General features: G+C 36.7%; 1 protein-coding gene across 2 annotated transcripts; it reads right to left on the minus strand.

The window, feature by feature from the left end:
* Positions 1 to 1411: 1411 nt before the first annotated feature.
* LOC120004208 (callose synthase 7) lies at positions 1412 to 20352 on the minus strand. 2 transcript variants are annotated; one of them, XM_038853478.1, is made up of 42 exons: positions 19864 to 20352; positions 19452 to 19552; positions 19228 to 19340; positions 19005 to 19092; positions 18803 to 18913; positions 18553 to 18705; positions 17002 to 17091; positions 16807 to 16925; positions 16303 to 16426; positions 15477 to 15611; positions 15302 to 15378; positions 15138 to 15222; positions 13526 to 13648; positions 13310 to 13427; positions 12720 to 13051; positions 12560 to 12612; positions 12296 to 12356; positions 10283 to 10364; positions 10145 to 10194; positions 9951 to 10037; positions 9638 to 9742; positions 9366 to 9460; positions 9193 to 9274; positions 8929 to 9092; positions 8672 to 8795; positions 8445 to 8569; positions 8216 to 8327; positions 7803 to 7954; positions 7303 to 7412; positions 7086 to 7217; positions 6923 to 6991; positions 6604 to 6790; positions 6399 to 6510; positions 5825 to 5947; positions 5637 to 5755; positions 5402 to 5485; positions 4578 to 4690; positions 4274 to 4503; positions 2544 to 3341; positions 2387 to 2437; positions 2015 to 2200; positions 1412 to 1892 (listed from the first exon to the last, which is right to left on the minus strand). In XM_038853478.1, the coding sequence occupies exons 1-42, from the start codon at positions 20078 to 20080 to the stop codon at positions 1653 to 1655; spliced, it is 5832 nt and encodes a 1943-aa protein (XP_038709406.1). In that variant the 5' UTR covers positions 20081 to 20352; the 3' UTR covers positions 1412 to 1652. The 2 variants fall into 2 exon arrangements, with proteins under 2 accessions (XP_038709406.1, XP_038709405.1); XM_038853477.1 differs by having other exon boundaries at positions 13310 to 13451.
* Positions 20353 to 20366: the final 14 nt, after the last annotated feature.

Below are 20366 nucleotides of genomic sequence, written 5' to 3' on the forward strand. Positions count from 1 at the left end.
TTTTTGGAGGCCTTCATTATTGGAACCAAATTCTTCAGGAATGCAATGAGATATGATTTCATGTGACCCCCCACTACGCAGGTGATGGTGGATTAAAATGGGTACACCGGACAAAATCGCATTCTCCATCAGAACAGCTCCAAGTTTATAAGCTCCGTGATGTTTTCGATTTCTGGTGGAATCGTCCCTTCCATGCTGCAATCTAACATGTAAAGCCAATTTAGCTTCTCAAGAGTCACCACCTCCATTGGAAATGGAGTTTGATCAAATGGGTAGTCTCTGATTGAAAGAGGCATAAAGGGTCAGGGTATTTTAGTAATGATAATAGAGAAGTTACTTTTAATCTGAACCATAGAATCATAACCATTGATCTCAATGGTTAAGATAACAAGTTCTCATCTAAAAGTGTGAATCAAAAAAAATTGTCCTATGTGAATCAAAAGTGTGAATCAACTTTGTGGATCTACTTTTCAATCATAGATGTGATGTGTCCCACAGAAAGTTTATGGTCCCCATTTTTGTTTTGTTTTATTACAATTGTTGGATTTGAAGTTCACAAAGTTTATTCACACTTTTGGTCCACATGGAAGAATTCTTGATATATATATTCTCTCATGAGGTCTTAAAATGAGGTCTTAACTTTTAGAATTCACTTTCAAGGTTCAAAATATTTTTCAAAAATCTGAAAAAAAATATATTTTTGTTTTGATCGATCTTACATATCCAACGATATATTTTTAATTCGAAACAAAATCAAATGCAACCTGAAAAGTATATGAAATATTTTTTGTTTTATATCCAACGATCCATAATTATCATACACTTTTCATGTTGAATTTGACTTTTGTTTTGAACAAAAAATATATCATTGGATTTATAAGATCGATCAAAATACAAATATATTTTTTTAAAAAAACTTTAAAAAAATATTTTAATTCTTAAAAACTAGAACCTCATTTTAAGACCTCACAACCTCAATATACTCGAATGCTTTTTAAAGGGCAAAACCCCTGTGGACAAAGTTTAATCCATATTATAGGGCAAAACCGTGTGAACGGATTTTGGATGGGCCAAACTTTAACACTCATCAATGACAATGAAGTTGAAGATTCGATAAAAGATATCAACATTTCTCTCCAATCTTAACAGCTCAACTGGTAACAAGGCACATTAACATTGCATCTCTTCCTGGTACAATAAATGTCGCCCTCAATCGCCTCGTCACGCTGAGGACTGCTGCTGCCCCCGCCATTTATATGTAAGACTTGATAAGCCATCTCATGGGAATCCATGCTTGAATTCGTCCAATGTCGACAATCGCCATCGCCTTAGTTAAGACTTTGGGAAAGGATATACACCCCTGTAACTTGGAAATGTCACAAGTCGTAAGAAGAGACGATGAACAAAGGAGGAGCCAAGTGTCTATTAAACTTCCATACTGAAAATTTATTCTGCCTAGAAGACCATAAAAATAATATCCCAAACAACTTGAAAGAGAAGGGGACAAAATTAAAACAGAGCATCTAGGATCACCAAAATAATATAATAGCCATGACAGTCACTAGCTTCAGACTCATATTACCAAAAAAAACACTAGATGAATCACTAGAGTCTTAAATTTGGAAATGAATGTATGTGAAAGCCTAAGACCTTCAACTGGATTGCGTCTTCTCTTTCCTTCCTGCAAGAATCATTGAAATCTGGAGGCCTCTACTAAATGCTTGATTGAAGAGCAGACGAGTTTGGAACTCCGACACAAACGGGAACCATGACAAAACCGCAATAGGTGCAAACAGAAATAGTCCCATTATGTACTCGTATGCTCTCCCTAGCTCCTTCACTGAATCCCAGACATGTATTCCCTTAAATAGAGATCTGCAGGCTTGTGCAATCTTCAACCAAAAAAAAAAAAGAAAAAAAAATGGAGATATGAGTCAATACTCCAAATCGCTACTAAGAAATCATTAATTGAACAAAAAGTTGCATACTAACAGAAAATGAAAGATTGACTCACAAGGAGGATGGCCCAGCCCGTGGGCAAGAAAGCAAGGATGGCTGCAAATAAATCTGATATAGTGAGGCCACATACTACAAACAAGACAGTCATGACTGACATGAAGCCAAGGAACAGAAGTGCCTTCAGAATCCTGAACATAAGCTGAAAGTCTGTCCCAAATCTTCGTCTCCCCATTGATACCATCTGACAGCGACATAAAAAACGAAGAAGCAGTAAGTGATCAGGTGAACACACGTAGGATTAAACAAGCCTGACATTTGCTATCTAACATCTTATGAAAGAAAATAAAATGAACTGACTAGAAAGTAGAAAGCCTTCATAGAGTAACTCTAAGCACAGCTATCTCTATTTCTTTTTCTTGTGGCATACCTTCAACACTAGAAGAGCAGTTACCATAACCATCCAAGAAAGTCCATATACCTACAAATAGCACAAGTTCAAACGAGAAAGTTGTAAGATTGTTGTGCACCACGGTTTCACTTTCATAGGGTGATAGACTTTCTATTATTGAAATAGTAAACCTTACCAGTATATTCTTGCTGTGATGAGCTATATCAAGGTGGTAGACAATGCCGTACTGGTAGATAAAGAATCGAAATGCAAGAATTATCTCAAGAACTCTTCCCCTTATATTTGTGTATTTGAGGTGTTCTTGTTCCCCATCCCACCAAGACTCCCAACTTCTGTCAGGTGGGATCCCAATTCCACCACGATTCCCCATCCACCTCTTCCAATCTGTCCAATCATCCACTGTTTTTTGCCAGTCAAAACCAGATGGATTGAATACAAAAGGCGCAAACAACCAGGACCCAACCAGGAACCACATGGAGAATGTGATGAAAAAATAAAGATTTGAATTGCGATATGATCCTCCATAAACTCCATACAATACCAATAACATGAACAGCTCCAATCCCTTCACAAAGTGACTTCGTGAGTACAACCTGTAATTTTCAGCAAACTTTGCATGGAAAACAACAAACCCCCGGCCAGTAGCTCGATATTTGGAACCTCCATGCAAGATGGTTTTCCCAAAATAATGTGCTTTCGTTCCAAGCTGGAATGTAAAAAATACAGAGGCCAGCTGGAGCTGCATAATGATCAAATCGCCCAGAGCAGTACGAAACCCTTTTTCCAGGCCAATTTCCATAACCATGGGCAGTACCAGCAACAAGCCTAGCTGGAAAACAGATTGGGTAGCCAAAGCCTGTTCAAGCGCATTGCTCTGATGGATATCTGGATTTTGAAGAATCTCTTTTTCCAATCCACTCATGACCATGTACAAACGCCCATATAAGAAGATATATACTGTGAGAACAGTAATCTGAAACAGCAAAACATGCAAATCAAAAAGGAAACATGTATCTACATTTTTAGAGTTTTTCTATAGTACTTGTGCTAAAGCATATCAGATGGCATTCCAAGTGCAGATATCCCATGGCTCGTTCTTATCCTGCTCCAACTGCTCGATATAGAAACATTTTAATTCAACTTATTAGTGATCTCAATTTCATGGACTTACTTGGGCTGCCTTGGTGAATCATGCTCTGATGTGCTTGAAAAGCAAGCTTAAGAACTAACTATTGAATGAACTTTTTTGCTTCACGGGACTAGACAAGCAGCTATCTAAATTGAACCCCGTGTTAATACAAACTGATCTCTTTAAATATTGCCCGTATGTCAGGTATTTGAATATAGCCTACATCACTCAATACTGCTTCACTAATCCTATAAGAACGGATACCTTCAACATGTGCTAAGACTCATATGAGACCTGTGGGTAATTGACATGATAAATGAAATGTTAAGGGCATCCTAGTCATGTGTTCACCCTGATAAACATTTATTCTTTCTTTTTAATTTTAAGCATATAAAACCCAGAGGAAGATATAGCAGATAAAGTAAAGAATTCCAAATAGGACATACTAACATGCCATCATATTATGTGAAAGCTTCATACTATGTGACATCTGTAGCTTTCCATGTGATAGCAACAAGCGATAGCAATGATAATCTCTGTTAACTGTTAAGTCTCTTTGACACTGGCTCATACCTCAGTAAAGATTGCTTGATTGGTCTCTTTAAGATGGTGCATGAAATCACAGAAACTTTCAAAAAATTAAAGTTCACCAAGGTCAATTATCTTATGTGCACTTCAATACTAGTCCAAACAGGAGCAGCATTGGCTACTACAAATTATAACACTAGAGCAGATGCTTAAAAACAATAAACATAGACATTAATTGGGAAACTCACCATGCTACTAAAATAGAAACCAACTGTTGTGAAGTAGAATGACAACATTCTATAGAAGTCGAATCGTCGTCCAAGTCGATAGACATCACGGCTAAGCGTCTGCTCTCCATTACCATTTGCCACCTTTGCCTCAAAAGATGATATCTGATTCATCCCCACATCACGTCCCTTGCCCACTTGGATATATTCATGATGTGTTATATATCCGCTCCGCAGAGTTGAATTATACCCTGTAGAGCATTACAAATATACATCATATTGTTTCTACTTTCTATTCCTCTAGTCTACAGATGAACCAAAGTACCTGCAAATATATCTTCGCTCAAGTTTATTGTTTTTGAAGCTTTACTTATTCCACCCCTTGTTATGTGGAAGATTCTGTCAAATATATCAGGATGACCATAATGGAACCGCACCCTGAAAAGTAAGTCAAGCCATTTAGTATAATGAAATCAAGCACACAAGTAATTCAGAACTTTTTTCCCACCCAACGACACAATGAAATTTGGACATAAGGCAAGCATCAACCATTAGTTTGAGTTTTGAGTGGATGTATCTGCATATGCTGTATTTAGTGTCACAAAGCCATTTTAAGGTCTAAAAAAAATTCAATCCACATTTTCCATGCCAATAATTTTGCGAGTTCTAAATCAAGTATGTTTCTTGGATTATTAATTTAGACAAGGTAGGCGAACATGTAACCTAGTGGTAGAGTTGTAGGTGTGCAACCTAGAGGTTACAAGTTTAATTCCTATAAACCTCCTCTCCGCATGTTGTATATGGAGATAAGATTTGCGTACATCCTACTTGTCCCCGACCTCACCCACTGTGGGAGTCTTGTGACGAGAGTTGTTAACCTTTTTAGGTATACAATATTTGGGATATGAATGTCTAAAAACTGTCTAGCCTTTCCTTTTCATATGTGTTTTCCTTTTCTTCTCACGAACTAAATCATGGTGATTCCCATTCTTCAAAAGCAAATATTTATTGCACTACGAAGGAGGGAAAAGAATGGTACACAAATATATATAACAGCTTCCATGAATCTGATATAAAGTTCAAACATTAAGAAAAACATAAATTAGCTGCACAATCAATCATTGTCATTCAATAAAGTTTCAGGCTTACCTCAAAGGGCTTGCCAAAATTCGTTGGCCAATGGTTACAAAACTTGTCTCCTGATTGGACATGAACCAAGCAAGTGAAGAAACACTGTAATGTAAGAAGGAAAAAGTGAGAATGCATAAACTCCGAAAACTTTCACCATTCTACAGAATATTTATTCATGATACTGGACTTATTTTACAAAAGCAAATAAGCAGTTAGATAAAGATTAAAATAAGGTCCGAATGTTATGGCTGACCTTCCAGTAAATATATGTTCCCTAAGACCCAAAATTGTAGGTTTTCGCGCTGCACGGCGATGTTTCACAAATTCTTGCAATACATTTCTCATTTTGAAAGCTTCTTCAAAATAGTTATCCTGAGAACAAAGAATCAAAAACAGTGACTCATCCCATATAAAATGTCAGAGTAGGCATATGTCAACTACCTGATTCATGTCGATGGTTTGGAGAGCCTCTCCACGAGTAAAAATGATGGCATGATTCTGATTTTCAGGTTTCCCTTCTCCAATATCTGTTGGTGGGCCCGGAAGCTTGATTCTATAAATTTCCTGCAGAAAATCATTAGTGCATAAGGATATTATGAATATTTGTCGACAGATAACAAAGACGCAAGCTAGTTCAGTAGCTCGCCTTCCTTCCAGAGAGTATAACTCTATCTGAATTACAGAAATGGTTGTATAAGACAAATAATAGAATACTTCATACATAGGGAGTGAGAAATATGCAAGTGCCAGCCAAAAGAATAGTTTTACAGAAAAAGAAAAAGGTGCACGTCAATCATTTACCAATGCCCAAATAATACTATGCATTCTGCCAGAGAAACTACTTAAGGTACCAAAATAAACCAAGCACCACCCGAAATTCCGAAATTATGGTACATTAGTATATGCAACTGCTTTTAAGCTTCCTATACCAAGTAACAAATCCCACCGCAAACCAATTCTATTTTTAGACATAAAACTCTTCGGGAATTATTTTCAGTTATCCCATCTAACATACCTCATCCAACTTATCTCCTCCCTTCAGAAGAACAGAGTAATAAACCTTGTGAGATTTTCCATCCACAGTTTCATCTCGTTCATCAATGTAAGCAACACGTAGAGATGGATACCTAAACAGTTTATAGAGGATTAGAGATGCCTTCTAAATTTTATATGTGAAATTTGAGAAACATACTCAGTCCATTAAGAATAACTTTACTTACTTCAACATGAGATTTAGAATATTACTGTAACAACTACGGTCTCGAGCATCTCTGGACTTTTTTTGAGTACCATAAACCTGACAAGAAACAACGTAGGTGAATTTCAAATCAACCAGAGCTTGTGCACTATCAAAAAAGGCCTTATAATCCAGTCTTGATTGAATTGTCTGGTAGCCCCCAAAGATAGCTGCAAAGGAAACCACAAACTTTATTAACAAATAGTGACTCATGTTGTGTCAAAATTTAAAATATCATAAACCAAACTCTATTTATAGCAAGTCTACATTGTGACACAATATTCATGAAAGAAACCACCTACCACTGTCTCCTGCGGATTCCAGGAAGTATTGAAGTTCTAGAGCCTGCCTATAATACATCATCCCCCTCACTGCCAGAAATAAATAAATAAAGCAATAGGGAGTGAGTGAGAGAGAATTGATAAATGGACCCAACTCAGGTGATGGAAGTTCCATCATGCAGACCTGTTCTTGATAGTGTCTGCCCCCTGAAGGATACCCACTGACGAATTAATTCCATCTTTAACTCCTTCTTATCTTGCGCATAATCTTTATCTTTAGGATCATTTATGCGATCCTGGAAATTTTGCCATTCATCTAGTTGCAGCTTAAAGAAATTTGGTTAGTTCATAGAATATATATCAAGAAGAAATTGCGACATAGCATTGGTTTGATAACTCACCAGGATAAATTTTTTGCAGGTAGAACAAAGTTGTTATTCCATCCTCATTTTCCTTATTGAGTTCGTCCTCAGAGTAGAGTACATCCTCTTTGTAATATGGAGTCAAAACACTGAAAATAAATAAAGAATTTAATCAATAGGAAAATAAAATAGAAAAAAATGTCTACAATCACCTAGTTTCTCATCACAACAGAATAATTCTTAGCTAAGAGTTGCAGGATTCATATGTTGTCTGAGCACATCAAGAAATCGAGATAATCAGCAAATGAACCAAGTCTTGAAAAACATATTCTCTTCATGTCCCAAAAAAAACATAGAGTAACCTTGTCCAAGTTGCAGCAACAATCAATCAATGGGTGTGAAAAATGATTCGTTTGCTAAAAAAATATCAGGAGAGACTTTTTCTTCCATTTGATTAGTATAGTAGTTTATTCTATTCTTTCTATTAAACAGCTTAATATATTTTCCGTGTCATGCTTGGGTCTTGCATTAAAACTGACCTGAAGGAGAGCATGTCGCGAACTTTTGGAGCATTTGGCATAATCATAAACAAGGAGTTTGCAAAGAAGGTTATACGTCGGCGGGCCTCCAAATTTGTTGGCACATTTATGGCAGATTCCTTGACTGTCACTAGCAAATTAAGCCTAACAACCTACAGAGAGACATAATAAAGAATACGAATTTGTGCCATAGTTACATATGAACATGTGGCTCAGTGGTAGAGTTGCATGGGTGCAACTTAGAGGTTACAGGTTCAATTCCTGGAAAAAGCCTCTCCACATATTTTGTAGGGGTAAGGTTTGCCTACATCTTGCATGCATTGACCCCGCCCACTGCGGGAGTCTAGTGCACAGCTGTTGTTTGTTTGTTTATATGTTATTTAAATAACAATTAAAGTGGGAGTTGAGGGTACCTTCTCGCTCGAAGATTTGTTTTGCATAAGGCTTAAATTTATCTTTTCAAACCTCATCTCTTTCTTGCGTTCTTCAGCACCATGACTGTGAGAATGAGCTCTTAGCAGGATTCTACAGAGAGCATAAAAAATTCAATAGCATACAATAGTGATAATGCCTTGTTGCATTACTAAAAAAAGGAACACTTTTTTCACAGCCTATGCAAGTATAGCTTTTGTTAGCACTTACTCATGGCCGTTAACCATAACATCTTGGGTAATAATTTCCACAATATCTTGAAGGACATTGATTACTTGAGGCTTGTATGCCTCAACATTTACATGAGACTTGGATGCATCTTCATAATATTGTAGCTGTCAATGGACCAGTGTAAGCAATCGAAGCTGAAAAATGAATATAAATTTCCAGCTTAAGATGCGATGGTCTGAAAGTAAAAAAAGTAGAGAGTGATGTACCAAGAAACCTAAGAACTTCTCCAACTTATCACTTAGTAAAGGCAGCCCACTCATACGGAAATTATTCAGAAAGCAACGCTCTTGTATGCTAAAGTCTACGTCATCGCAGATCTGCTTTATGATCCTAAATCAAAAAGGGAAGGAAATAACAGGAATAAGAAAATTAACAGAAAGATGAATGTTAACAATCACATGCAGCCAGGTGGTTCGATATCATCCGTAGAAAATCAATATGGCAAGATAATTTTCTGCCGTACAGTGTATCTGCTTCATCCTCCAGGAGGCCAAATATTATATATCGGAGTGTCTCGTAGCATTCAATCACTGCCGAGAACATGTAATCATCATTTTTAATCTTCCGAAATAACTCAGCATCCTCCTTCCCCTTAAAATCTTTTGCCATGTCCAATGCTATAGGAATCTTTCACGTGCAAGGGCGAGGAAGAAAACAATTTAGCGAAGTATTCTCGTTGAGCATAAACATCAACTGATCAACTTAGGAAACTAATCAGAAATTATACCTTACTCGCAAGCAAGAAAGGAGGCCATTGGACGACTGACATATTAGTAGAAGAATATGGAACAAGTAGCAAATCCCTTTCCCTATATAATATAAAGTCAAAGGAAAGATTGGAAATCTTAAACGTGATGCAGGAAACATATTACACGAATATTGAAACAATGCAGTCTCTACCTATTGCTGATCAAATCCTCCAGACGCATAGAATGTATGAATCCATTCCAAACCTGAGAAAAATTTGCGATGTTCTTCCTTTCTGCTGACTCGTCCTGTCATGTTAAGTATTACTTTTGTCAAAGAAAAAGTGGCCCTATGTCAGACTACTATGAATTGAATAGATACAACTGATCGAACCCCCTGACTTTTAATGTAGAATGGTTTCTTCTAAATTTTAGAACAAACTGCAGAGAAACTTGGAATGATTAAAAGAGATGCCGCAAGTATACCAAAGGTTTTCTTTTGTCATCCTTTCCTGATGTTGGCATAAGATGACGACTGAAAGCTGAAGGTACAGCATCAAATCTGGACCGCAACATCCCAAGAGTTCGTATCTGATGAAAGAAAAATGGCTCAAATTTATGATCCAACATCCATACATCAATTCAGAAATGCAATTTTAGAAAAATCAAATGAGTGAGAACTTAAGCTTATACATGACACAACAGACATGGATTTCCAGGATCATCATATGTCACAAAACCATGGCCTTTGAGCCTGAGCCATTTTTCTACAGTGTATAAGAACAAGATGATGACCTACCTCACCCAAATGACTGAAAGCTCCATGAATTCCACCAAAAAGAGTGGAGAAAATGGCATACCATATCTGTGCATCCATGAAATAAACCTACATAACAATAGATTTGAAGTTACAGCAATCAAAGTAAAAAATTTGAAAGAACAGCCATGCAGTACTTCTTTTGACAATCCTTGATGTGCTCATGCACTTCTTACCAGAATGATTGGTGCCCATATTGCTATCACAACTCCAATATTATGGGTAACTACAGTCAAATTTCAGCAGCCGTTAAGAACAGGTCATAAGAGTATAACCGAACAAAACTGAAATGGCCACAGATACTAAATTATTACCATTTGGAAAGAACTCATGCCATTGGTAATTATCAATGTGCATCTCCATTATCAACTTTGTTGGTTCAACTAGAGGCAGTATCTACAAAATAGTATGTAGAGTAAGAATTAGAATGGACCTGAATTTCAGAGATATCCAAGAAAGTAAATGTTTTGCACAAATTGAAACAGGAGGTTGCAAAGCAATACAAGAGCTACATAAAACATGATCCACAAGTATAGTTACAGCAAAAAAATCATAATCAGTAGAAAATTTTATCATACGTTTGACACATTATGGCGTCGTGATCTCATTTTTGTGCTACAACCTGTCAGGCATTTTCACCATACTTTTTTTCCTGAGAAAATAACTTCACCACTCATTATGAAATTTGAGGTGGACATTGATATAAACGAATGCAATCATGCATGTGAACATAGGAAGTCAAACATAGAAATAAATTGTCCCAGACAATCAAATTATAACATCATTCTAATACTACAATCAACATAGTTACAGAGCATGTAACAATTAGAGTCAGATAATATATTTTCAAATGTTTCTTATGATCTGCAGCTTTTCTAATTCACTTGCCAAAATGGGTTTCTTACAGACAGACACAATTGACAGCGAAACAGGTTTACCTTCAGGTTATTTGTTCTCTAATAATTTCAGTGGATTATAGGTTTGTTGTTGATACGACCCATATGACACAGTAATACATGGTTTGATATCGGTTTTATTCTTGCAAGTTCATGTCAAGATATCTATCCAACCTAACTTCGAACGGCTTTTAAGGGAAAGAAACCCAACTGGATAATCTTGTAGCAGGGTGTTTTGCATTTCTGCATAGGTTTACTTGCAGGGTGCCTCTGGAGGGACTTCAATTGGTGGGCAACAATTTAATTAAGAGGTTAAGAAAAGTCTTGGTCTTTCATAAGGGAGCAGGGTTGGACAACTTTATTGGGACTAAATTCTTAAAAAAAGCCCAGCAGAATCCCACATTAATTGCCAGTTTTTTGTCAAACTTATTGATGGCGACAGAGCGGTTCTTTACAAGAGCTTAGAATCAGCTACAAGAACATGATAACTGACTGATTACTCCGTGTTAAACTTATTGGGCCCTTAACCCAACCCCCTAAAAGGCCTTTTAAGGAGTTGAAGGAACCCTCAATTTAAACCACAATACAGAACCCAATTCAAACGATGTGGTATTTCTCCAACATCCCCCCTCACGTGTGGGTTGGTCCAACTCCGAGAAGCCCAACACGTGAAAACCCAAACCTTGCTCCGATACCATGTTAAACTTATTGGGCCCTTAACCCAACCCCCTAAAAGGCCTTTTAAGGAGTTGAAGGAACCCTCAATTTAAACCACAATACAAAACCCAATTCAAACGATGTTGTATTTCTCCAACACTCCGGAAGCTTAAGCAGATAGAGAAAGATATGTTTAATCCTCTATTTCAACACCCTCACTTGCGGTCCCTCTTTTGCAGGCCACATGTGTATATTATTGTTCGTTTTATGCAAATCATGGTGCAAACAAATCATCTTTATATCTACTATTACGACAAACAACTAATTTCACCAAAAGATTAAGCTGGCAAAAAACTTTCCCTTTTGAATATAAACTTCTACTTGGTAAGGGTAATCAGTTGTCAGAATAATCTTCAGATAGCAGAAAATGAGCAATATTGAGGGTGTTTGAAATATATATGGCTGCTCTGTCAAACATTTTTCCTCATTCTGAACTGCATAAAGCACCATGTAAAACATGTTACAATTTTTACATTTTTTTGCCACTAAGGTTGACGTATTGAGGTAAGTCATCCATGCCTATCAACCTACAAGCAGTCTACGAGATGGAGCCATGAAAAACCACAATTGTATAGCTACACCATTGTAGTCTTTTGTTATGAGTGCATTTATCAATAATAAAGTAAGTGAACAAAAAAAAAGGCATAAGCTGAAGCATTCTTGTCTAAACTGGAAAATAGTCACACATAAAAGAGCTGTGAGAGTACAACACACCTCCACATAGTAGCTGAATGCTAGCTTGCTAATAAGCAGCATGATCCAAAACAGTGTATACCTGAGCATACGGAAGTGTAACTATTTTAATGAATTTGAGTCAACTAGATCAAAGCACCAACTCTGAATTTCCAAGTAAGAAATGTAACATAAAATTGTAAGACTGGCAACCAAACACCGAATGAGCAACTTCATTCAGCAGATCTTGCCCAATAAAACAACAACTCAACCAACAAGAAGTTCAAGAATATATGTTTTCCTTACCTGAGAAGTGAGATCATATCCTCATGCATGCCTCTTCCAACATACAGTTTTGGCTGCAGTATAGTCAAGAATATAAAAGCCCCAGTTAATTAATTGAAGAGAGAGAAAGTAATCACCTAAACCCCAAACTTTGGTATTATAATAATCTAAACATGCTTGCCTGAGCCCACCACATAATAAGGGTGATAATCCGCCAGTTAGAACGCTCCATGGTTCTCCTTAGAGGTGGAAGGAAAAATAGCAATACTGCCAGTACATTGGGTATCAGATAAATTGCAACCGCAAAGTTATAGAACGACTGACTCCTCCAATCCCCAGCCCAACTGCTAAAGAATTTTACAAGTCCTGTTGGATTCTGCACAGAACTGGAATAACCAATTGGCAGAACCACAGCCCACATAGCTGCTACTGCAAATTTCAGAAGATAACGTAGGATCTGTGTGGGTTTTACGCTCCTCCAAGCATTAAGACTAAGTATAATATCCAGAGCAGCTGCACAAGGTAATATGATAAGCACAAGAAGAGTCCCACAATCTATAAAATGACATTGAAACATGATATAAATAGCCAAAAATCTGCAACAGCTGTATTAGAAATAAATTTAAAGTTGCTAATACTTTTATCAAATAAAAAAAAGCACCGGAGAAACAATCATTCAATCATCGGCATCGTTCTCTACCTGTCTAGGATAAATTGTATTAAGATATTAAATAAAGTTATGAGCAGAGAAATAATTTAGATATCACAAACCTTGAAGAAAATTGAGAAAAGCAGATGTGACAAAAATGCTTAAAACACTTCTAAAGACATCATCATCAAATAAAGCAGCAAGTGATCCAGAAGAACTCCATGCAATTATAACCATTGCCTGAAAACGGAAGATTCGTGGATACTGAAACTTCAAATGGAAACTGATAAATTGTAATGTGCAACAAACATAAAAGAGACAGAGGGAGGGGTACCCACCTGCAGGGCCAATATAAAGAATATCCACATTCTGTCAAAACTTCTGTAAAGGTGCCAAAAAGTTCGGACTTCAACAAAATTAGTTTTCGGCTTCGTCTTTCCACCAGTTCCATGATTGTTTCTCTGCCAAGAAAAATGGAGTAAGTATCACAAGTTTTAAGAAATGGCTAGTGGACAAATAAGAAAGTTTGCAATAAGATTTTCGAGTAAACAAAGACTTCTGAGAAAAAAGAAGAAAGAAAAAGAGAAGAAAATCAAACTCAGAAACAGGGCCCAGGCTCTAAAAGCAGTTTGCTTAGCAAGTTAATTATCGCATTCCACTTTTTCCATTATCTTCTTGACTATTTTGTTACAGCACTACTCCAATAGCTACATAATAATGCTTCAGAAAATTTTTATTTATGCAAAGAATGTTTTATCTTATGCAAAGGCCAAAGGAGTTAAAGAATGCAATGGATACTTTATGTTAAAGTAAGTGGTTTAAATATTAAAAGATCCACTCCTCTTATGGCTTGAAATTTAACCAAGCAAAAGATCATTGGTTCAAATATCACTTCCACCAGTTTAAAAATAATTAAAATTTCCACTTGTTGGGCCTTCCCAAAAGAGGCATAATTTGCAATATAAGTGAGGAGAATGTTAAGAGTGAATAGTTTAAATATCAAAAGATCCATCCCTCCTATTAGCTTGCCCTCCTATTAGCTTGAGCTTTTACGAGGATTGGGTCTTTCACACTTATAAATGGCAACATACTTCAAAATGCTGACTTCATAGATAATATATTACCCATCTTAGATTTTACACCCTCAAGCACAACCAAGAATAAATAAATAAAAGTTCCCACCACTTTTTCTCTTGCACCAATAAGTAAGTGATTGGACAGATGTATGTAATCTTGCCTCCAAATTGCAGAGAGGTTGCTTACAAGGTCTCAACCAAGGATGCCTATGCTGCAGTTGAGCAGATTTCCCCCTACTAACATTCTGCTCATGCATTAAAGGAAATAACACTGATCCACAAGACTCTCATAGTAGTGATGGGGCCCAAAAAGGAGTGATGGGGCCCAAAAAGGGATAATGGATGCTGCCTTATCCCCAAATTATGGAGAGACTGTTCCATGGTTTGAACCTGTAATATCTAGTAGGTTGTAATTAAACAACTTTGCCACATTGCTAAGATTCGCCCTTAAGGATCATATAAAATGTTTAACTATTCCAGGGCCATCCAAAACTTTCTTAGTGTACATGGTTGACCAAGGTAAAAGTCATCAAACATAGACAGCTGACCACTACACTATGGTTCATATAATTTACTTGCCTTAAGCAAAGTCAATGAAGAACAACTTCTCTTACAATGTATATGGCTTGACCAGGATTCGACACATGATTAAATTACTAAATTCATATGTAACTAACATTCCATATTTGGCCCAAAGACCCAATAAACCCTTTATTTGATAATATGAAGATTAAAAGGGAAAAAAACAAGCGCCTCATTCTACATCATCCATCGTCTAGCCATAAAAAAAATTTCAATGAATCCGGGAGCAGTGCAATACGTGTGAGTAAATATGATATTACCTGAATTGTTTGAAGAGGAAAAACAAACATACCTCATTTGCAGGAGGCGCATCCCAATGCACAAAAAAATCAGCTTTAGGATCCCATGGCCACTTCAGCTTAAAACATTTGTCAGTCCTAGAAAGGGCAGAGATTCCCTGTCAAGTACTAATCTGATAAGCTAATATGAACTGGCTTTTCAATTGAAAACACGCACCAGAAGTACTCATTCAGATCATCATAATTTCTCCACTTTGAATGACTTTCCTTGCCTTCTTTGTTTTTCCTAGCTTCCTTTGTCACCAAATAAAATAAGCTTTCATTTTTAATTGCAAAAAGAAGATGGTGCAGGTAATATGAAAAAACCTTTGAATTTTTTTTTTTAAAAATACCTTGCGCAAAACCTGGTAGATGGGGGTTATAACTGTTCTCAAAAAAGTTTCTTCATCAGGTGCTTCTGTATGCTGTGTCTCTCCGGTAACAGGAAGTGCATTGCTATATAGTACTCCATAGATCTCATTTGCCATCTTATGAAACGGACAAAAACATGAAGGTTACTATGATATATGAAAAGGTGTGAAACATAAATGGTTATAGATAATTTAGATCAATCATGCGTATATATCCCCCCAAGAATAGCATCTACTAGCTATATGCCAAAAATAGTTTAATTCCTCAAGACAACTGTTTAGCCACCAACGACCAGCATCACTTTCAAGTTTCCACATAACAAGTGCACAATCTACCCCGATAGGTATCAGAAAAGATTTCAGATAGGAAAATGCCAAATACATAAGGTACATGATGGAAATACCAGCAATAAGTTTTCTGGAAGAGATGTATTACTATGGTAAAAAAAATAGTAAATCAAGAGAAGCAGGTTATAAAGGATCTGAGGAAAGTAACAATGGCAGCTAACAAAAACATAAACATAAATACCACCATCAACGACCAAAATACTGTGACACAAAGTCTCTAAAAGCTAATTTCAGTTTACTCTAGCTCCAACATCAATTTGTACTTTTACAGTTTTGCCCCTAATCCAAAAACAAAGTTGAGTAGCACCCTTTTTGAGAGTTTTGTGTCATCATTGATGCTTTGAATTATATTATTCTGTTGAAAAGCTAAACATAAACTCTAAAAAAAAAGGCGAATATGGTATAGCCTTATTTTTGGAGAATCATTTCTCATTAGGATAAAGAAGAAAAGAAAACATACATTATGGAAGATATAGCAAATGCATTCTGGCATGAATCGAATATTTGATGCTTCACCCCATATAAGAAGGTAGAGTCCAATGTAGATGAGCTGTAATTGTTGCTTGTCGGAACCTCCAGGAAACCTGCAAGGTGAATACAAAAGAGCTAAAAAGAAAATCTAAGGCCTCTTTTGCTTTTTCGAAAACTACAAATGTTTCTATTTCCAGCTTAGTTAGAAGACGACTGTATGGTGGAATAATTTTAAATGGTCAAAATGATAATTAATGTCCAGGAAAACTCAAATTAAAAAAAAAAATGACAGTGGCAAAAAGTATTTTTCAAAATTGAAAGCTAAGAAAAATTAAAACTGAAAACCAGGAAAAGAAAGAGGGCAAAAAATAAATAAATCAAACAACAAATACTCAAGTTGCACAACTACTCAACTTGCACCACAACAAATACAGTGCAATTTAACAATTGGAAGGTGTTATTCTATGGTCAGAACTGTAACAAGACAACGTACCTAAGATGTGATTTGCAACGCAAATATTTACACCATGACTGATAATTCTTAAAAACGTTCTCCATCAACCGTGGTACAGTGTCGTTATGTAGCAGCAGGACGTTTCTCCCCCTATCAGTCTTCAATATAGATGCAGGGAAAAGATGCTATTGAGCAATTACAGAATAAATAACTAATACCATCACAGAAATATACCTCAGCATAATCTTCAAGATTTTTTCCCCTTATATCCATATTGGCAAGCAGCAATATCAGGTGCTCCCTCTGATTTGCTACATTTCCTTTCTTCAGCACCAAAAAAATCAAGACAGTACCACATAGTCAGATAAGCAGAAGTCATCAGATTTTCATGTGATGAGCAAATAAAACCTATATTGATAGAATGGAGAGCGCAGATTGTTGCTAGGCCTTTCCTGAAGGGGAAAAACCCCATGTAACTGAACATAAAAGGAAAAAGTTATCTTGATCATGTGTCAAGTTGACATCTATAGTAAGGCATTTAGAAGACACTTGAAAGTAATCCAGTCTTAAGTGTGTGTTTAGCTCAGGAAAAAAAACTCAGCCTTTAAAGACTGATATACCTATTAAGACCTTATTCCTTCTCCTTTTTTTTTCCCCTTTTCTTTTAATCTAGTAGAAGTAATTAAGAGTGCCATTCAATTTCACGGTAATGTTTACAAGAAACACAATTCATTACAATTTTTCAGGATTTTCATTCATTTAAAAGGGAATTGAATCCAAAAATATTGGTGGGATTCGTTTTTGAAGCCTTTTATCAATTTTGAAGAAAGAAGGGTGGCTTTGCTAGTTATTCCAAGTGATTGTAATGACCAATTATAATCACGTTGTCAAGGGATAACCTTCCATGTCTTTCCAATAAGATAAAGTAACTGAAAAAAGATTTAATGGAGTCAGTGGCATAAGCTCCCTTCCCCACCAAAATAGATTCAAAAACCTAGTCTACAAGCCCTTCAAGCAAATTAGAGGTGCTTCCATGGAAGCCTACACGATAGACTAGGTATTATGGTTGGGCTGGGGATAGCCTTTTATGCTAATTGGTTATGCTCAGGGTGGATCAAGATGTGAGTATATACAGAATATGCCAACACAAATACAACATGTTTCTTGATCAAGTCAAAATCCTTTTCCCCAACACAACTCGACATGATTTGCCTTATGCAGTTAATAGATAGGTCACATCAGCCGGGATTAACATGAATACCAAATAACCCATATACAAACACTCCACTCGTTCACCTCAATGCCACAATAAGGGCGCCTTCTACTGCCATAAATTTCCTAGAAAATGCCTCAACAAATATCTTACAATGCTTCAATGTGACTATAAGAGCACCCTCCACCAAAATGAATCACCAAGAAAACCCTTTAACCACCCCCTTTGGTGCTGCTACAAAAGCCATGCAATCACAATTAAAATGCAACAGATAAAATGAAATAAGAACATCTTCATAAATATTAGAGGGATTGGCTTAGACATAATCAATTAAAAGGCACCCATCGCTTGTCAATTTTAAGTTACATGCTCAAACTAAACCCAAAAACTATTTATTTTCACTTTTGGGTTGACTTAAATTTGTGTCAAACCGGCTAAAGTTAAAACCATAACTCAACAATTTCATATTGGGTTTTAAGCTGTTTTCAAAGTCATGCCATACTTACATAGGACATTCAGCATCCATGGTGCATAAAACATATAGGAAGCATGGAATTCAAGGCACAAGTTACCTGAAACCCAAAAACAGAAGAAAGCCAATCAAGAATGTCAATGGTGGATTTAACCCTATGCTTAGCCATGTCATCAGAAGCACTTCGAGTAGGAGTAATTCTGGGCGTTGGAAGATTCTCCACATTACGTACAGCATGAAGCGCAGCTTGGATCTATATTTTTAAGTGGAAAATTTTAATCAGCATGAAACTTAAGGGTCCATAAAAACTGATACATCAGGAACAAGCAAAACATAGAAACACATGTAACCTCAGGAAGTTCCATAATTGCTGGTTTGACCCCAACAGCATTTAGTGGAAGAATGTTATAGTGTTCAAACTGTTCCCTTTTCCGCTCAACCTCTCCAGCATATCTTTCTGTCTGCAAAGTAAACTAACTTTTTAGTATTTTACAAAGGCAACCATATCCTCATAAATATTTGACATCACTTTTGAAATTAAACAAATCAAACCTCGTCATCAACTTTCCCATTAGGTACCACTGTCCTCAGAACGTCATATAAAACCGTTGCAATCTGATAGATCTTAGCCATCTCCTCACTTCAAGAATCAGCAGAAACCAAAAGTATAAGATAACATGAAGATAAAGCTTACCATGATGGGTACACAAATACCTAAAAACTAACATAAAAATTTAAATATATGGGGAAAAAAATCAAAGTGAAGAAGCCTCACGGTTTCTTGGTATCTTGTCCTTGTCTAATGTTTTTCTCATAGAACTTCTGGTAATATAACTGGATTTCTTTGGGATCACTTCTAGCAAGCTGAGGATGTGTTTCTTCTTCTTCCTGACAATGATAAATTTAGTTCATTCTTATAATCTTTTACTTAAGAAAAATTTTCCATATAACATGCAATCATTCCACATTTCTACTGTTAAACAACTTCCTTCTCTTTACCGTCTCAAGCCTGTGCAAAAGATAAGTCTTAAATTGACGAACTCCACGCCCATTAGATGTTGGATCCATCTTATGAGCCTTCTCAAAAGCATGGAATCGGCCTAATTAAACAAAAGGTAGATAAGCTACAAGGAAAGGCTTCATCTCAAATCCATGAAAAAAAATAAAAAAATTTAATCCAAATTAGCAACATGAAATGAGAAACTAACCATGCATATTTGTGAACTAAAATTAATTGTATTACAAAAGCCCCAAATTTAAAATAGAAAAAGAAAAAGTTTCAAACCCACAAAGAAAGATGTAAGCTTTTGGTCAACAATAACGCTCAAAAACATTTTCAAGTAATGACAGTCATAATTCAACCAAAAATAATAAACCCCCAAGTTTCCATGTCATTAGAGAGAGCACATACATAGGTAGGCGACCCTAGGGTTATCTTCCTCGATCTCATTTGCAACACGGAGAATGGGAGCGATGGAGGCGAGGGCGGACGGCACCAGCTCGCTATCAACAGCAGAATCATCCTCGTTAGTACCATCCACCATCAACGTTTGTGCTCGCGCCATCGGCCTAGACAGCGACCTCTGCAGGGGCCCTGCCTCGCTCTTGGTCCCGCTCGTACTCGCCATGTCCACCACGAAGAGCAATTCCCCAATACAGTGTCTGAAATGCGCGTATTCCACTCTGTCGTCGTTCCTTATGGCGACGAAGAGTGCCAAGAAAGAGAGAGATCATCTTTTTGAGCAATATAAAGAGGGAGAGATACTTTGTGTGTCAAGTGGGGCAAAGGAGATTGCTCTGGGGGGAAGTAAAGAATTGAGAGAGGACACAGGTGCTGCTGCTTTTGGTGGCTTTTTCACTCTTTCATAAACAATGGACACTTTGACAGCGAGAGACGAGACGAGACGAGACTGC

This window comes from Tripterygium wilfordii, chromosome 8, assembly GCF_013401445.1.
Source record: "Tripterygium wilfordii isolate XIE 37 chromosome 8, ASM1340144v1, whole genome shotgun sequence".
Taxonomy (NCBI): domain Eukaryota; kingdom Viridiplantae; phylum Streptophyta; class Magnoliopsida; order Celastrales; family Celastraceae; genus Tripterygium; species Tripterygium wilfordii.

Bases quoted from the DNA above. Each gene is read 5' to 3' on its own strand.
- LOC120004208 (XM_038853477.1), bottom strand. From the start codon at position 20,080: ATGGCGAGTACGAGCGGGACCAAGAGCGAGGCAGGGCCCCTGCAGAGG. The intron at 6,992-7,085 runs GTCTGCATGATG...TATTTCTGGCAG, and splicing joins GCAGACACTATCAAGAACAG to TGAGGGGGATGATGTATTAT. The intron at 5,486-5,636 runs GTCAGCCATAAC...CTTACATTACAG, and splicing joins GAACATATATTTACTGGAAG to TGTTTCTTCACTTGCTTGGT.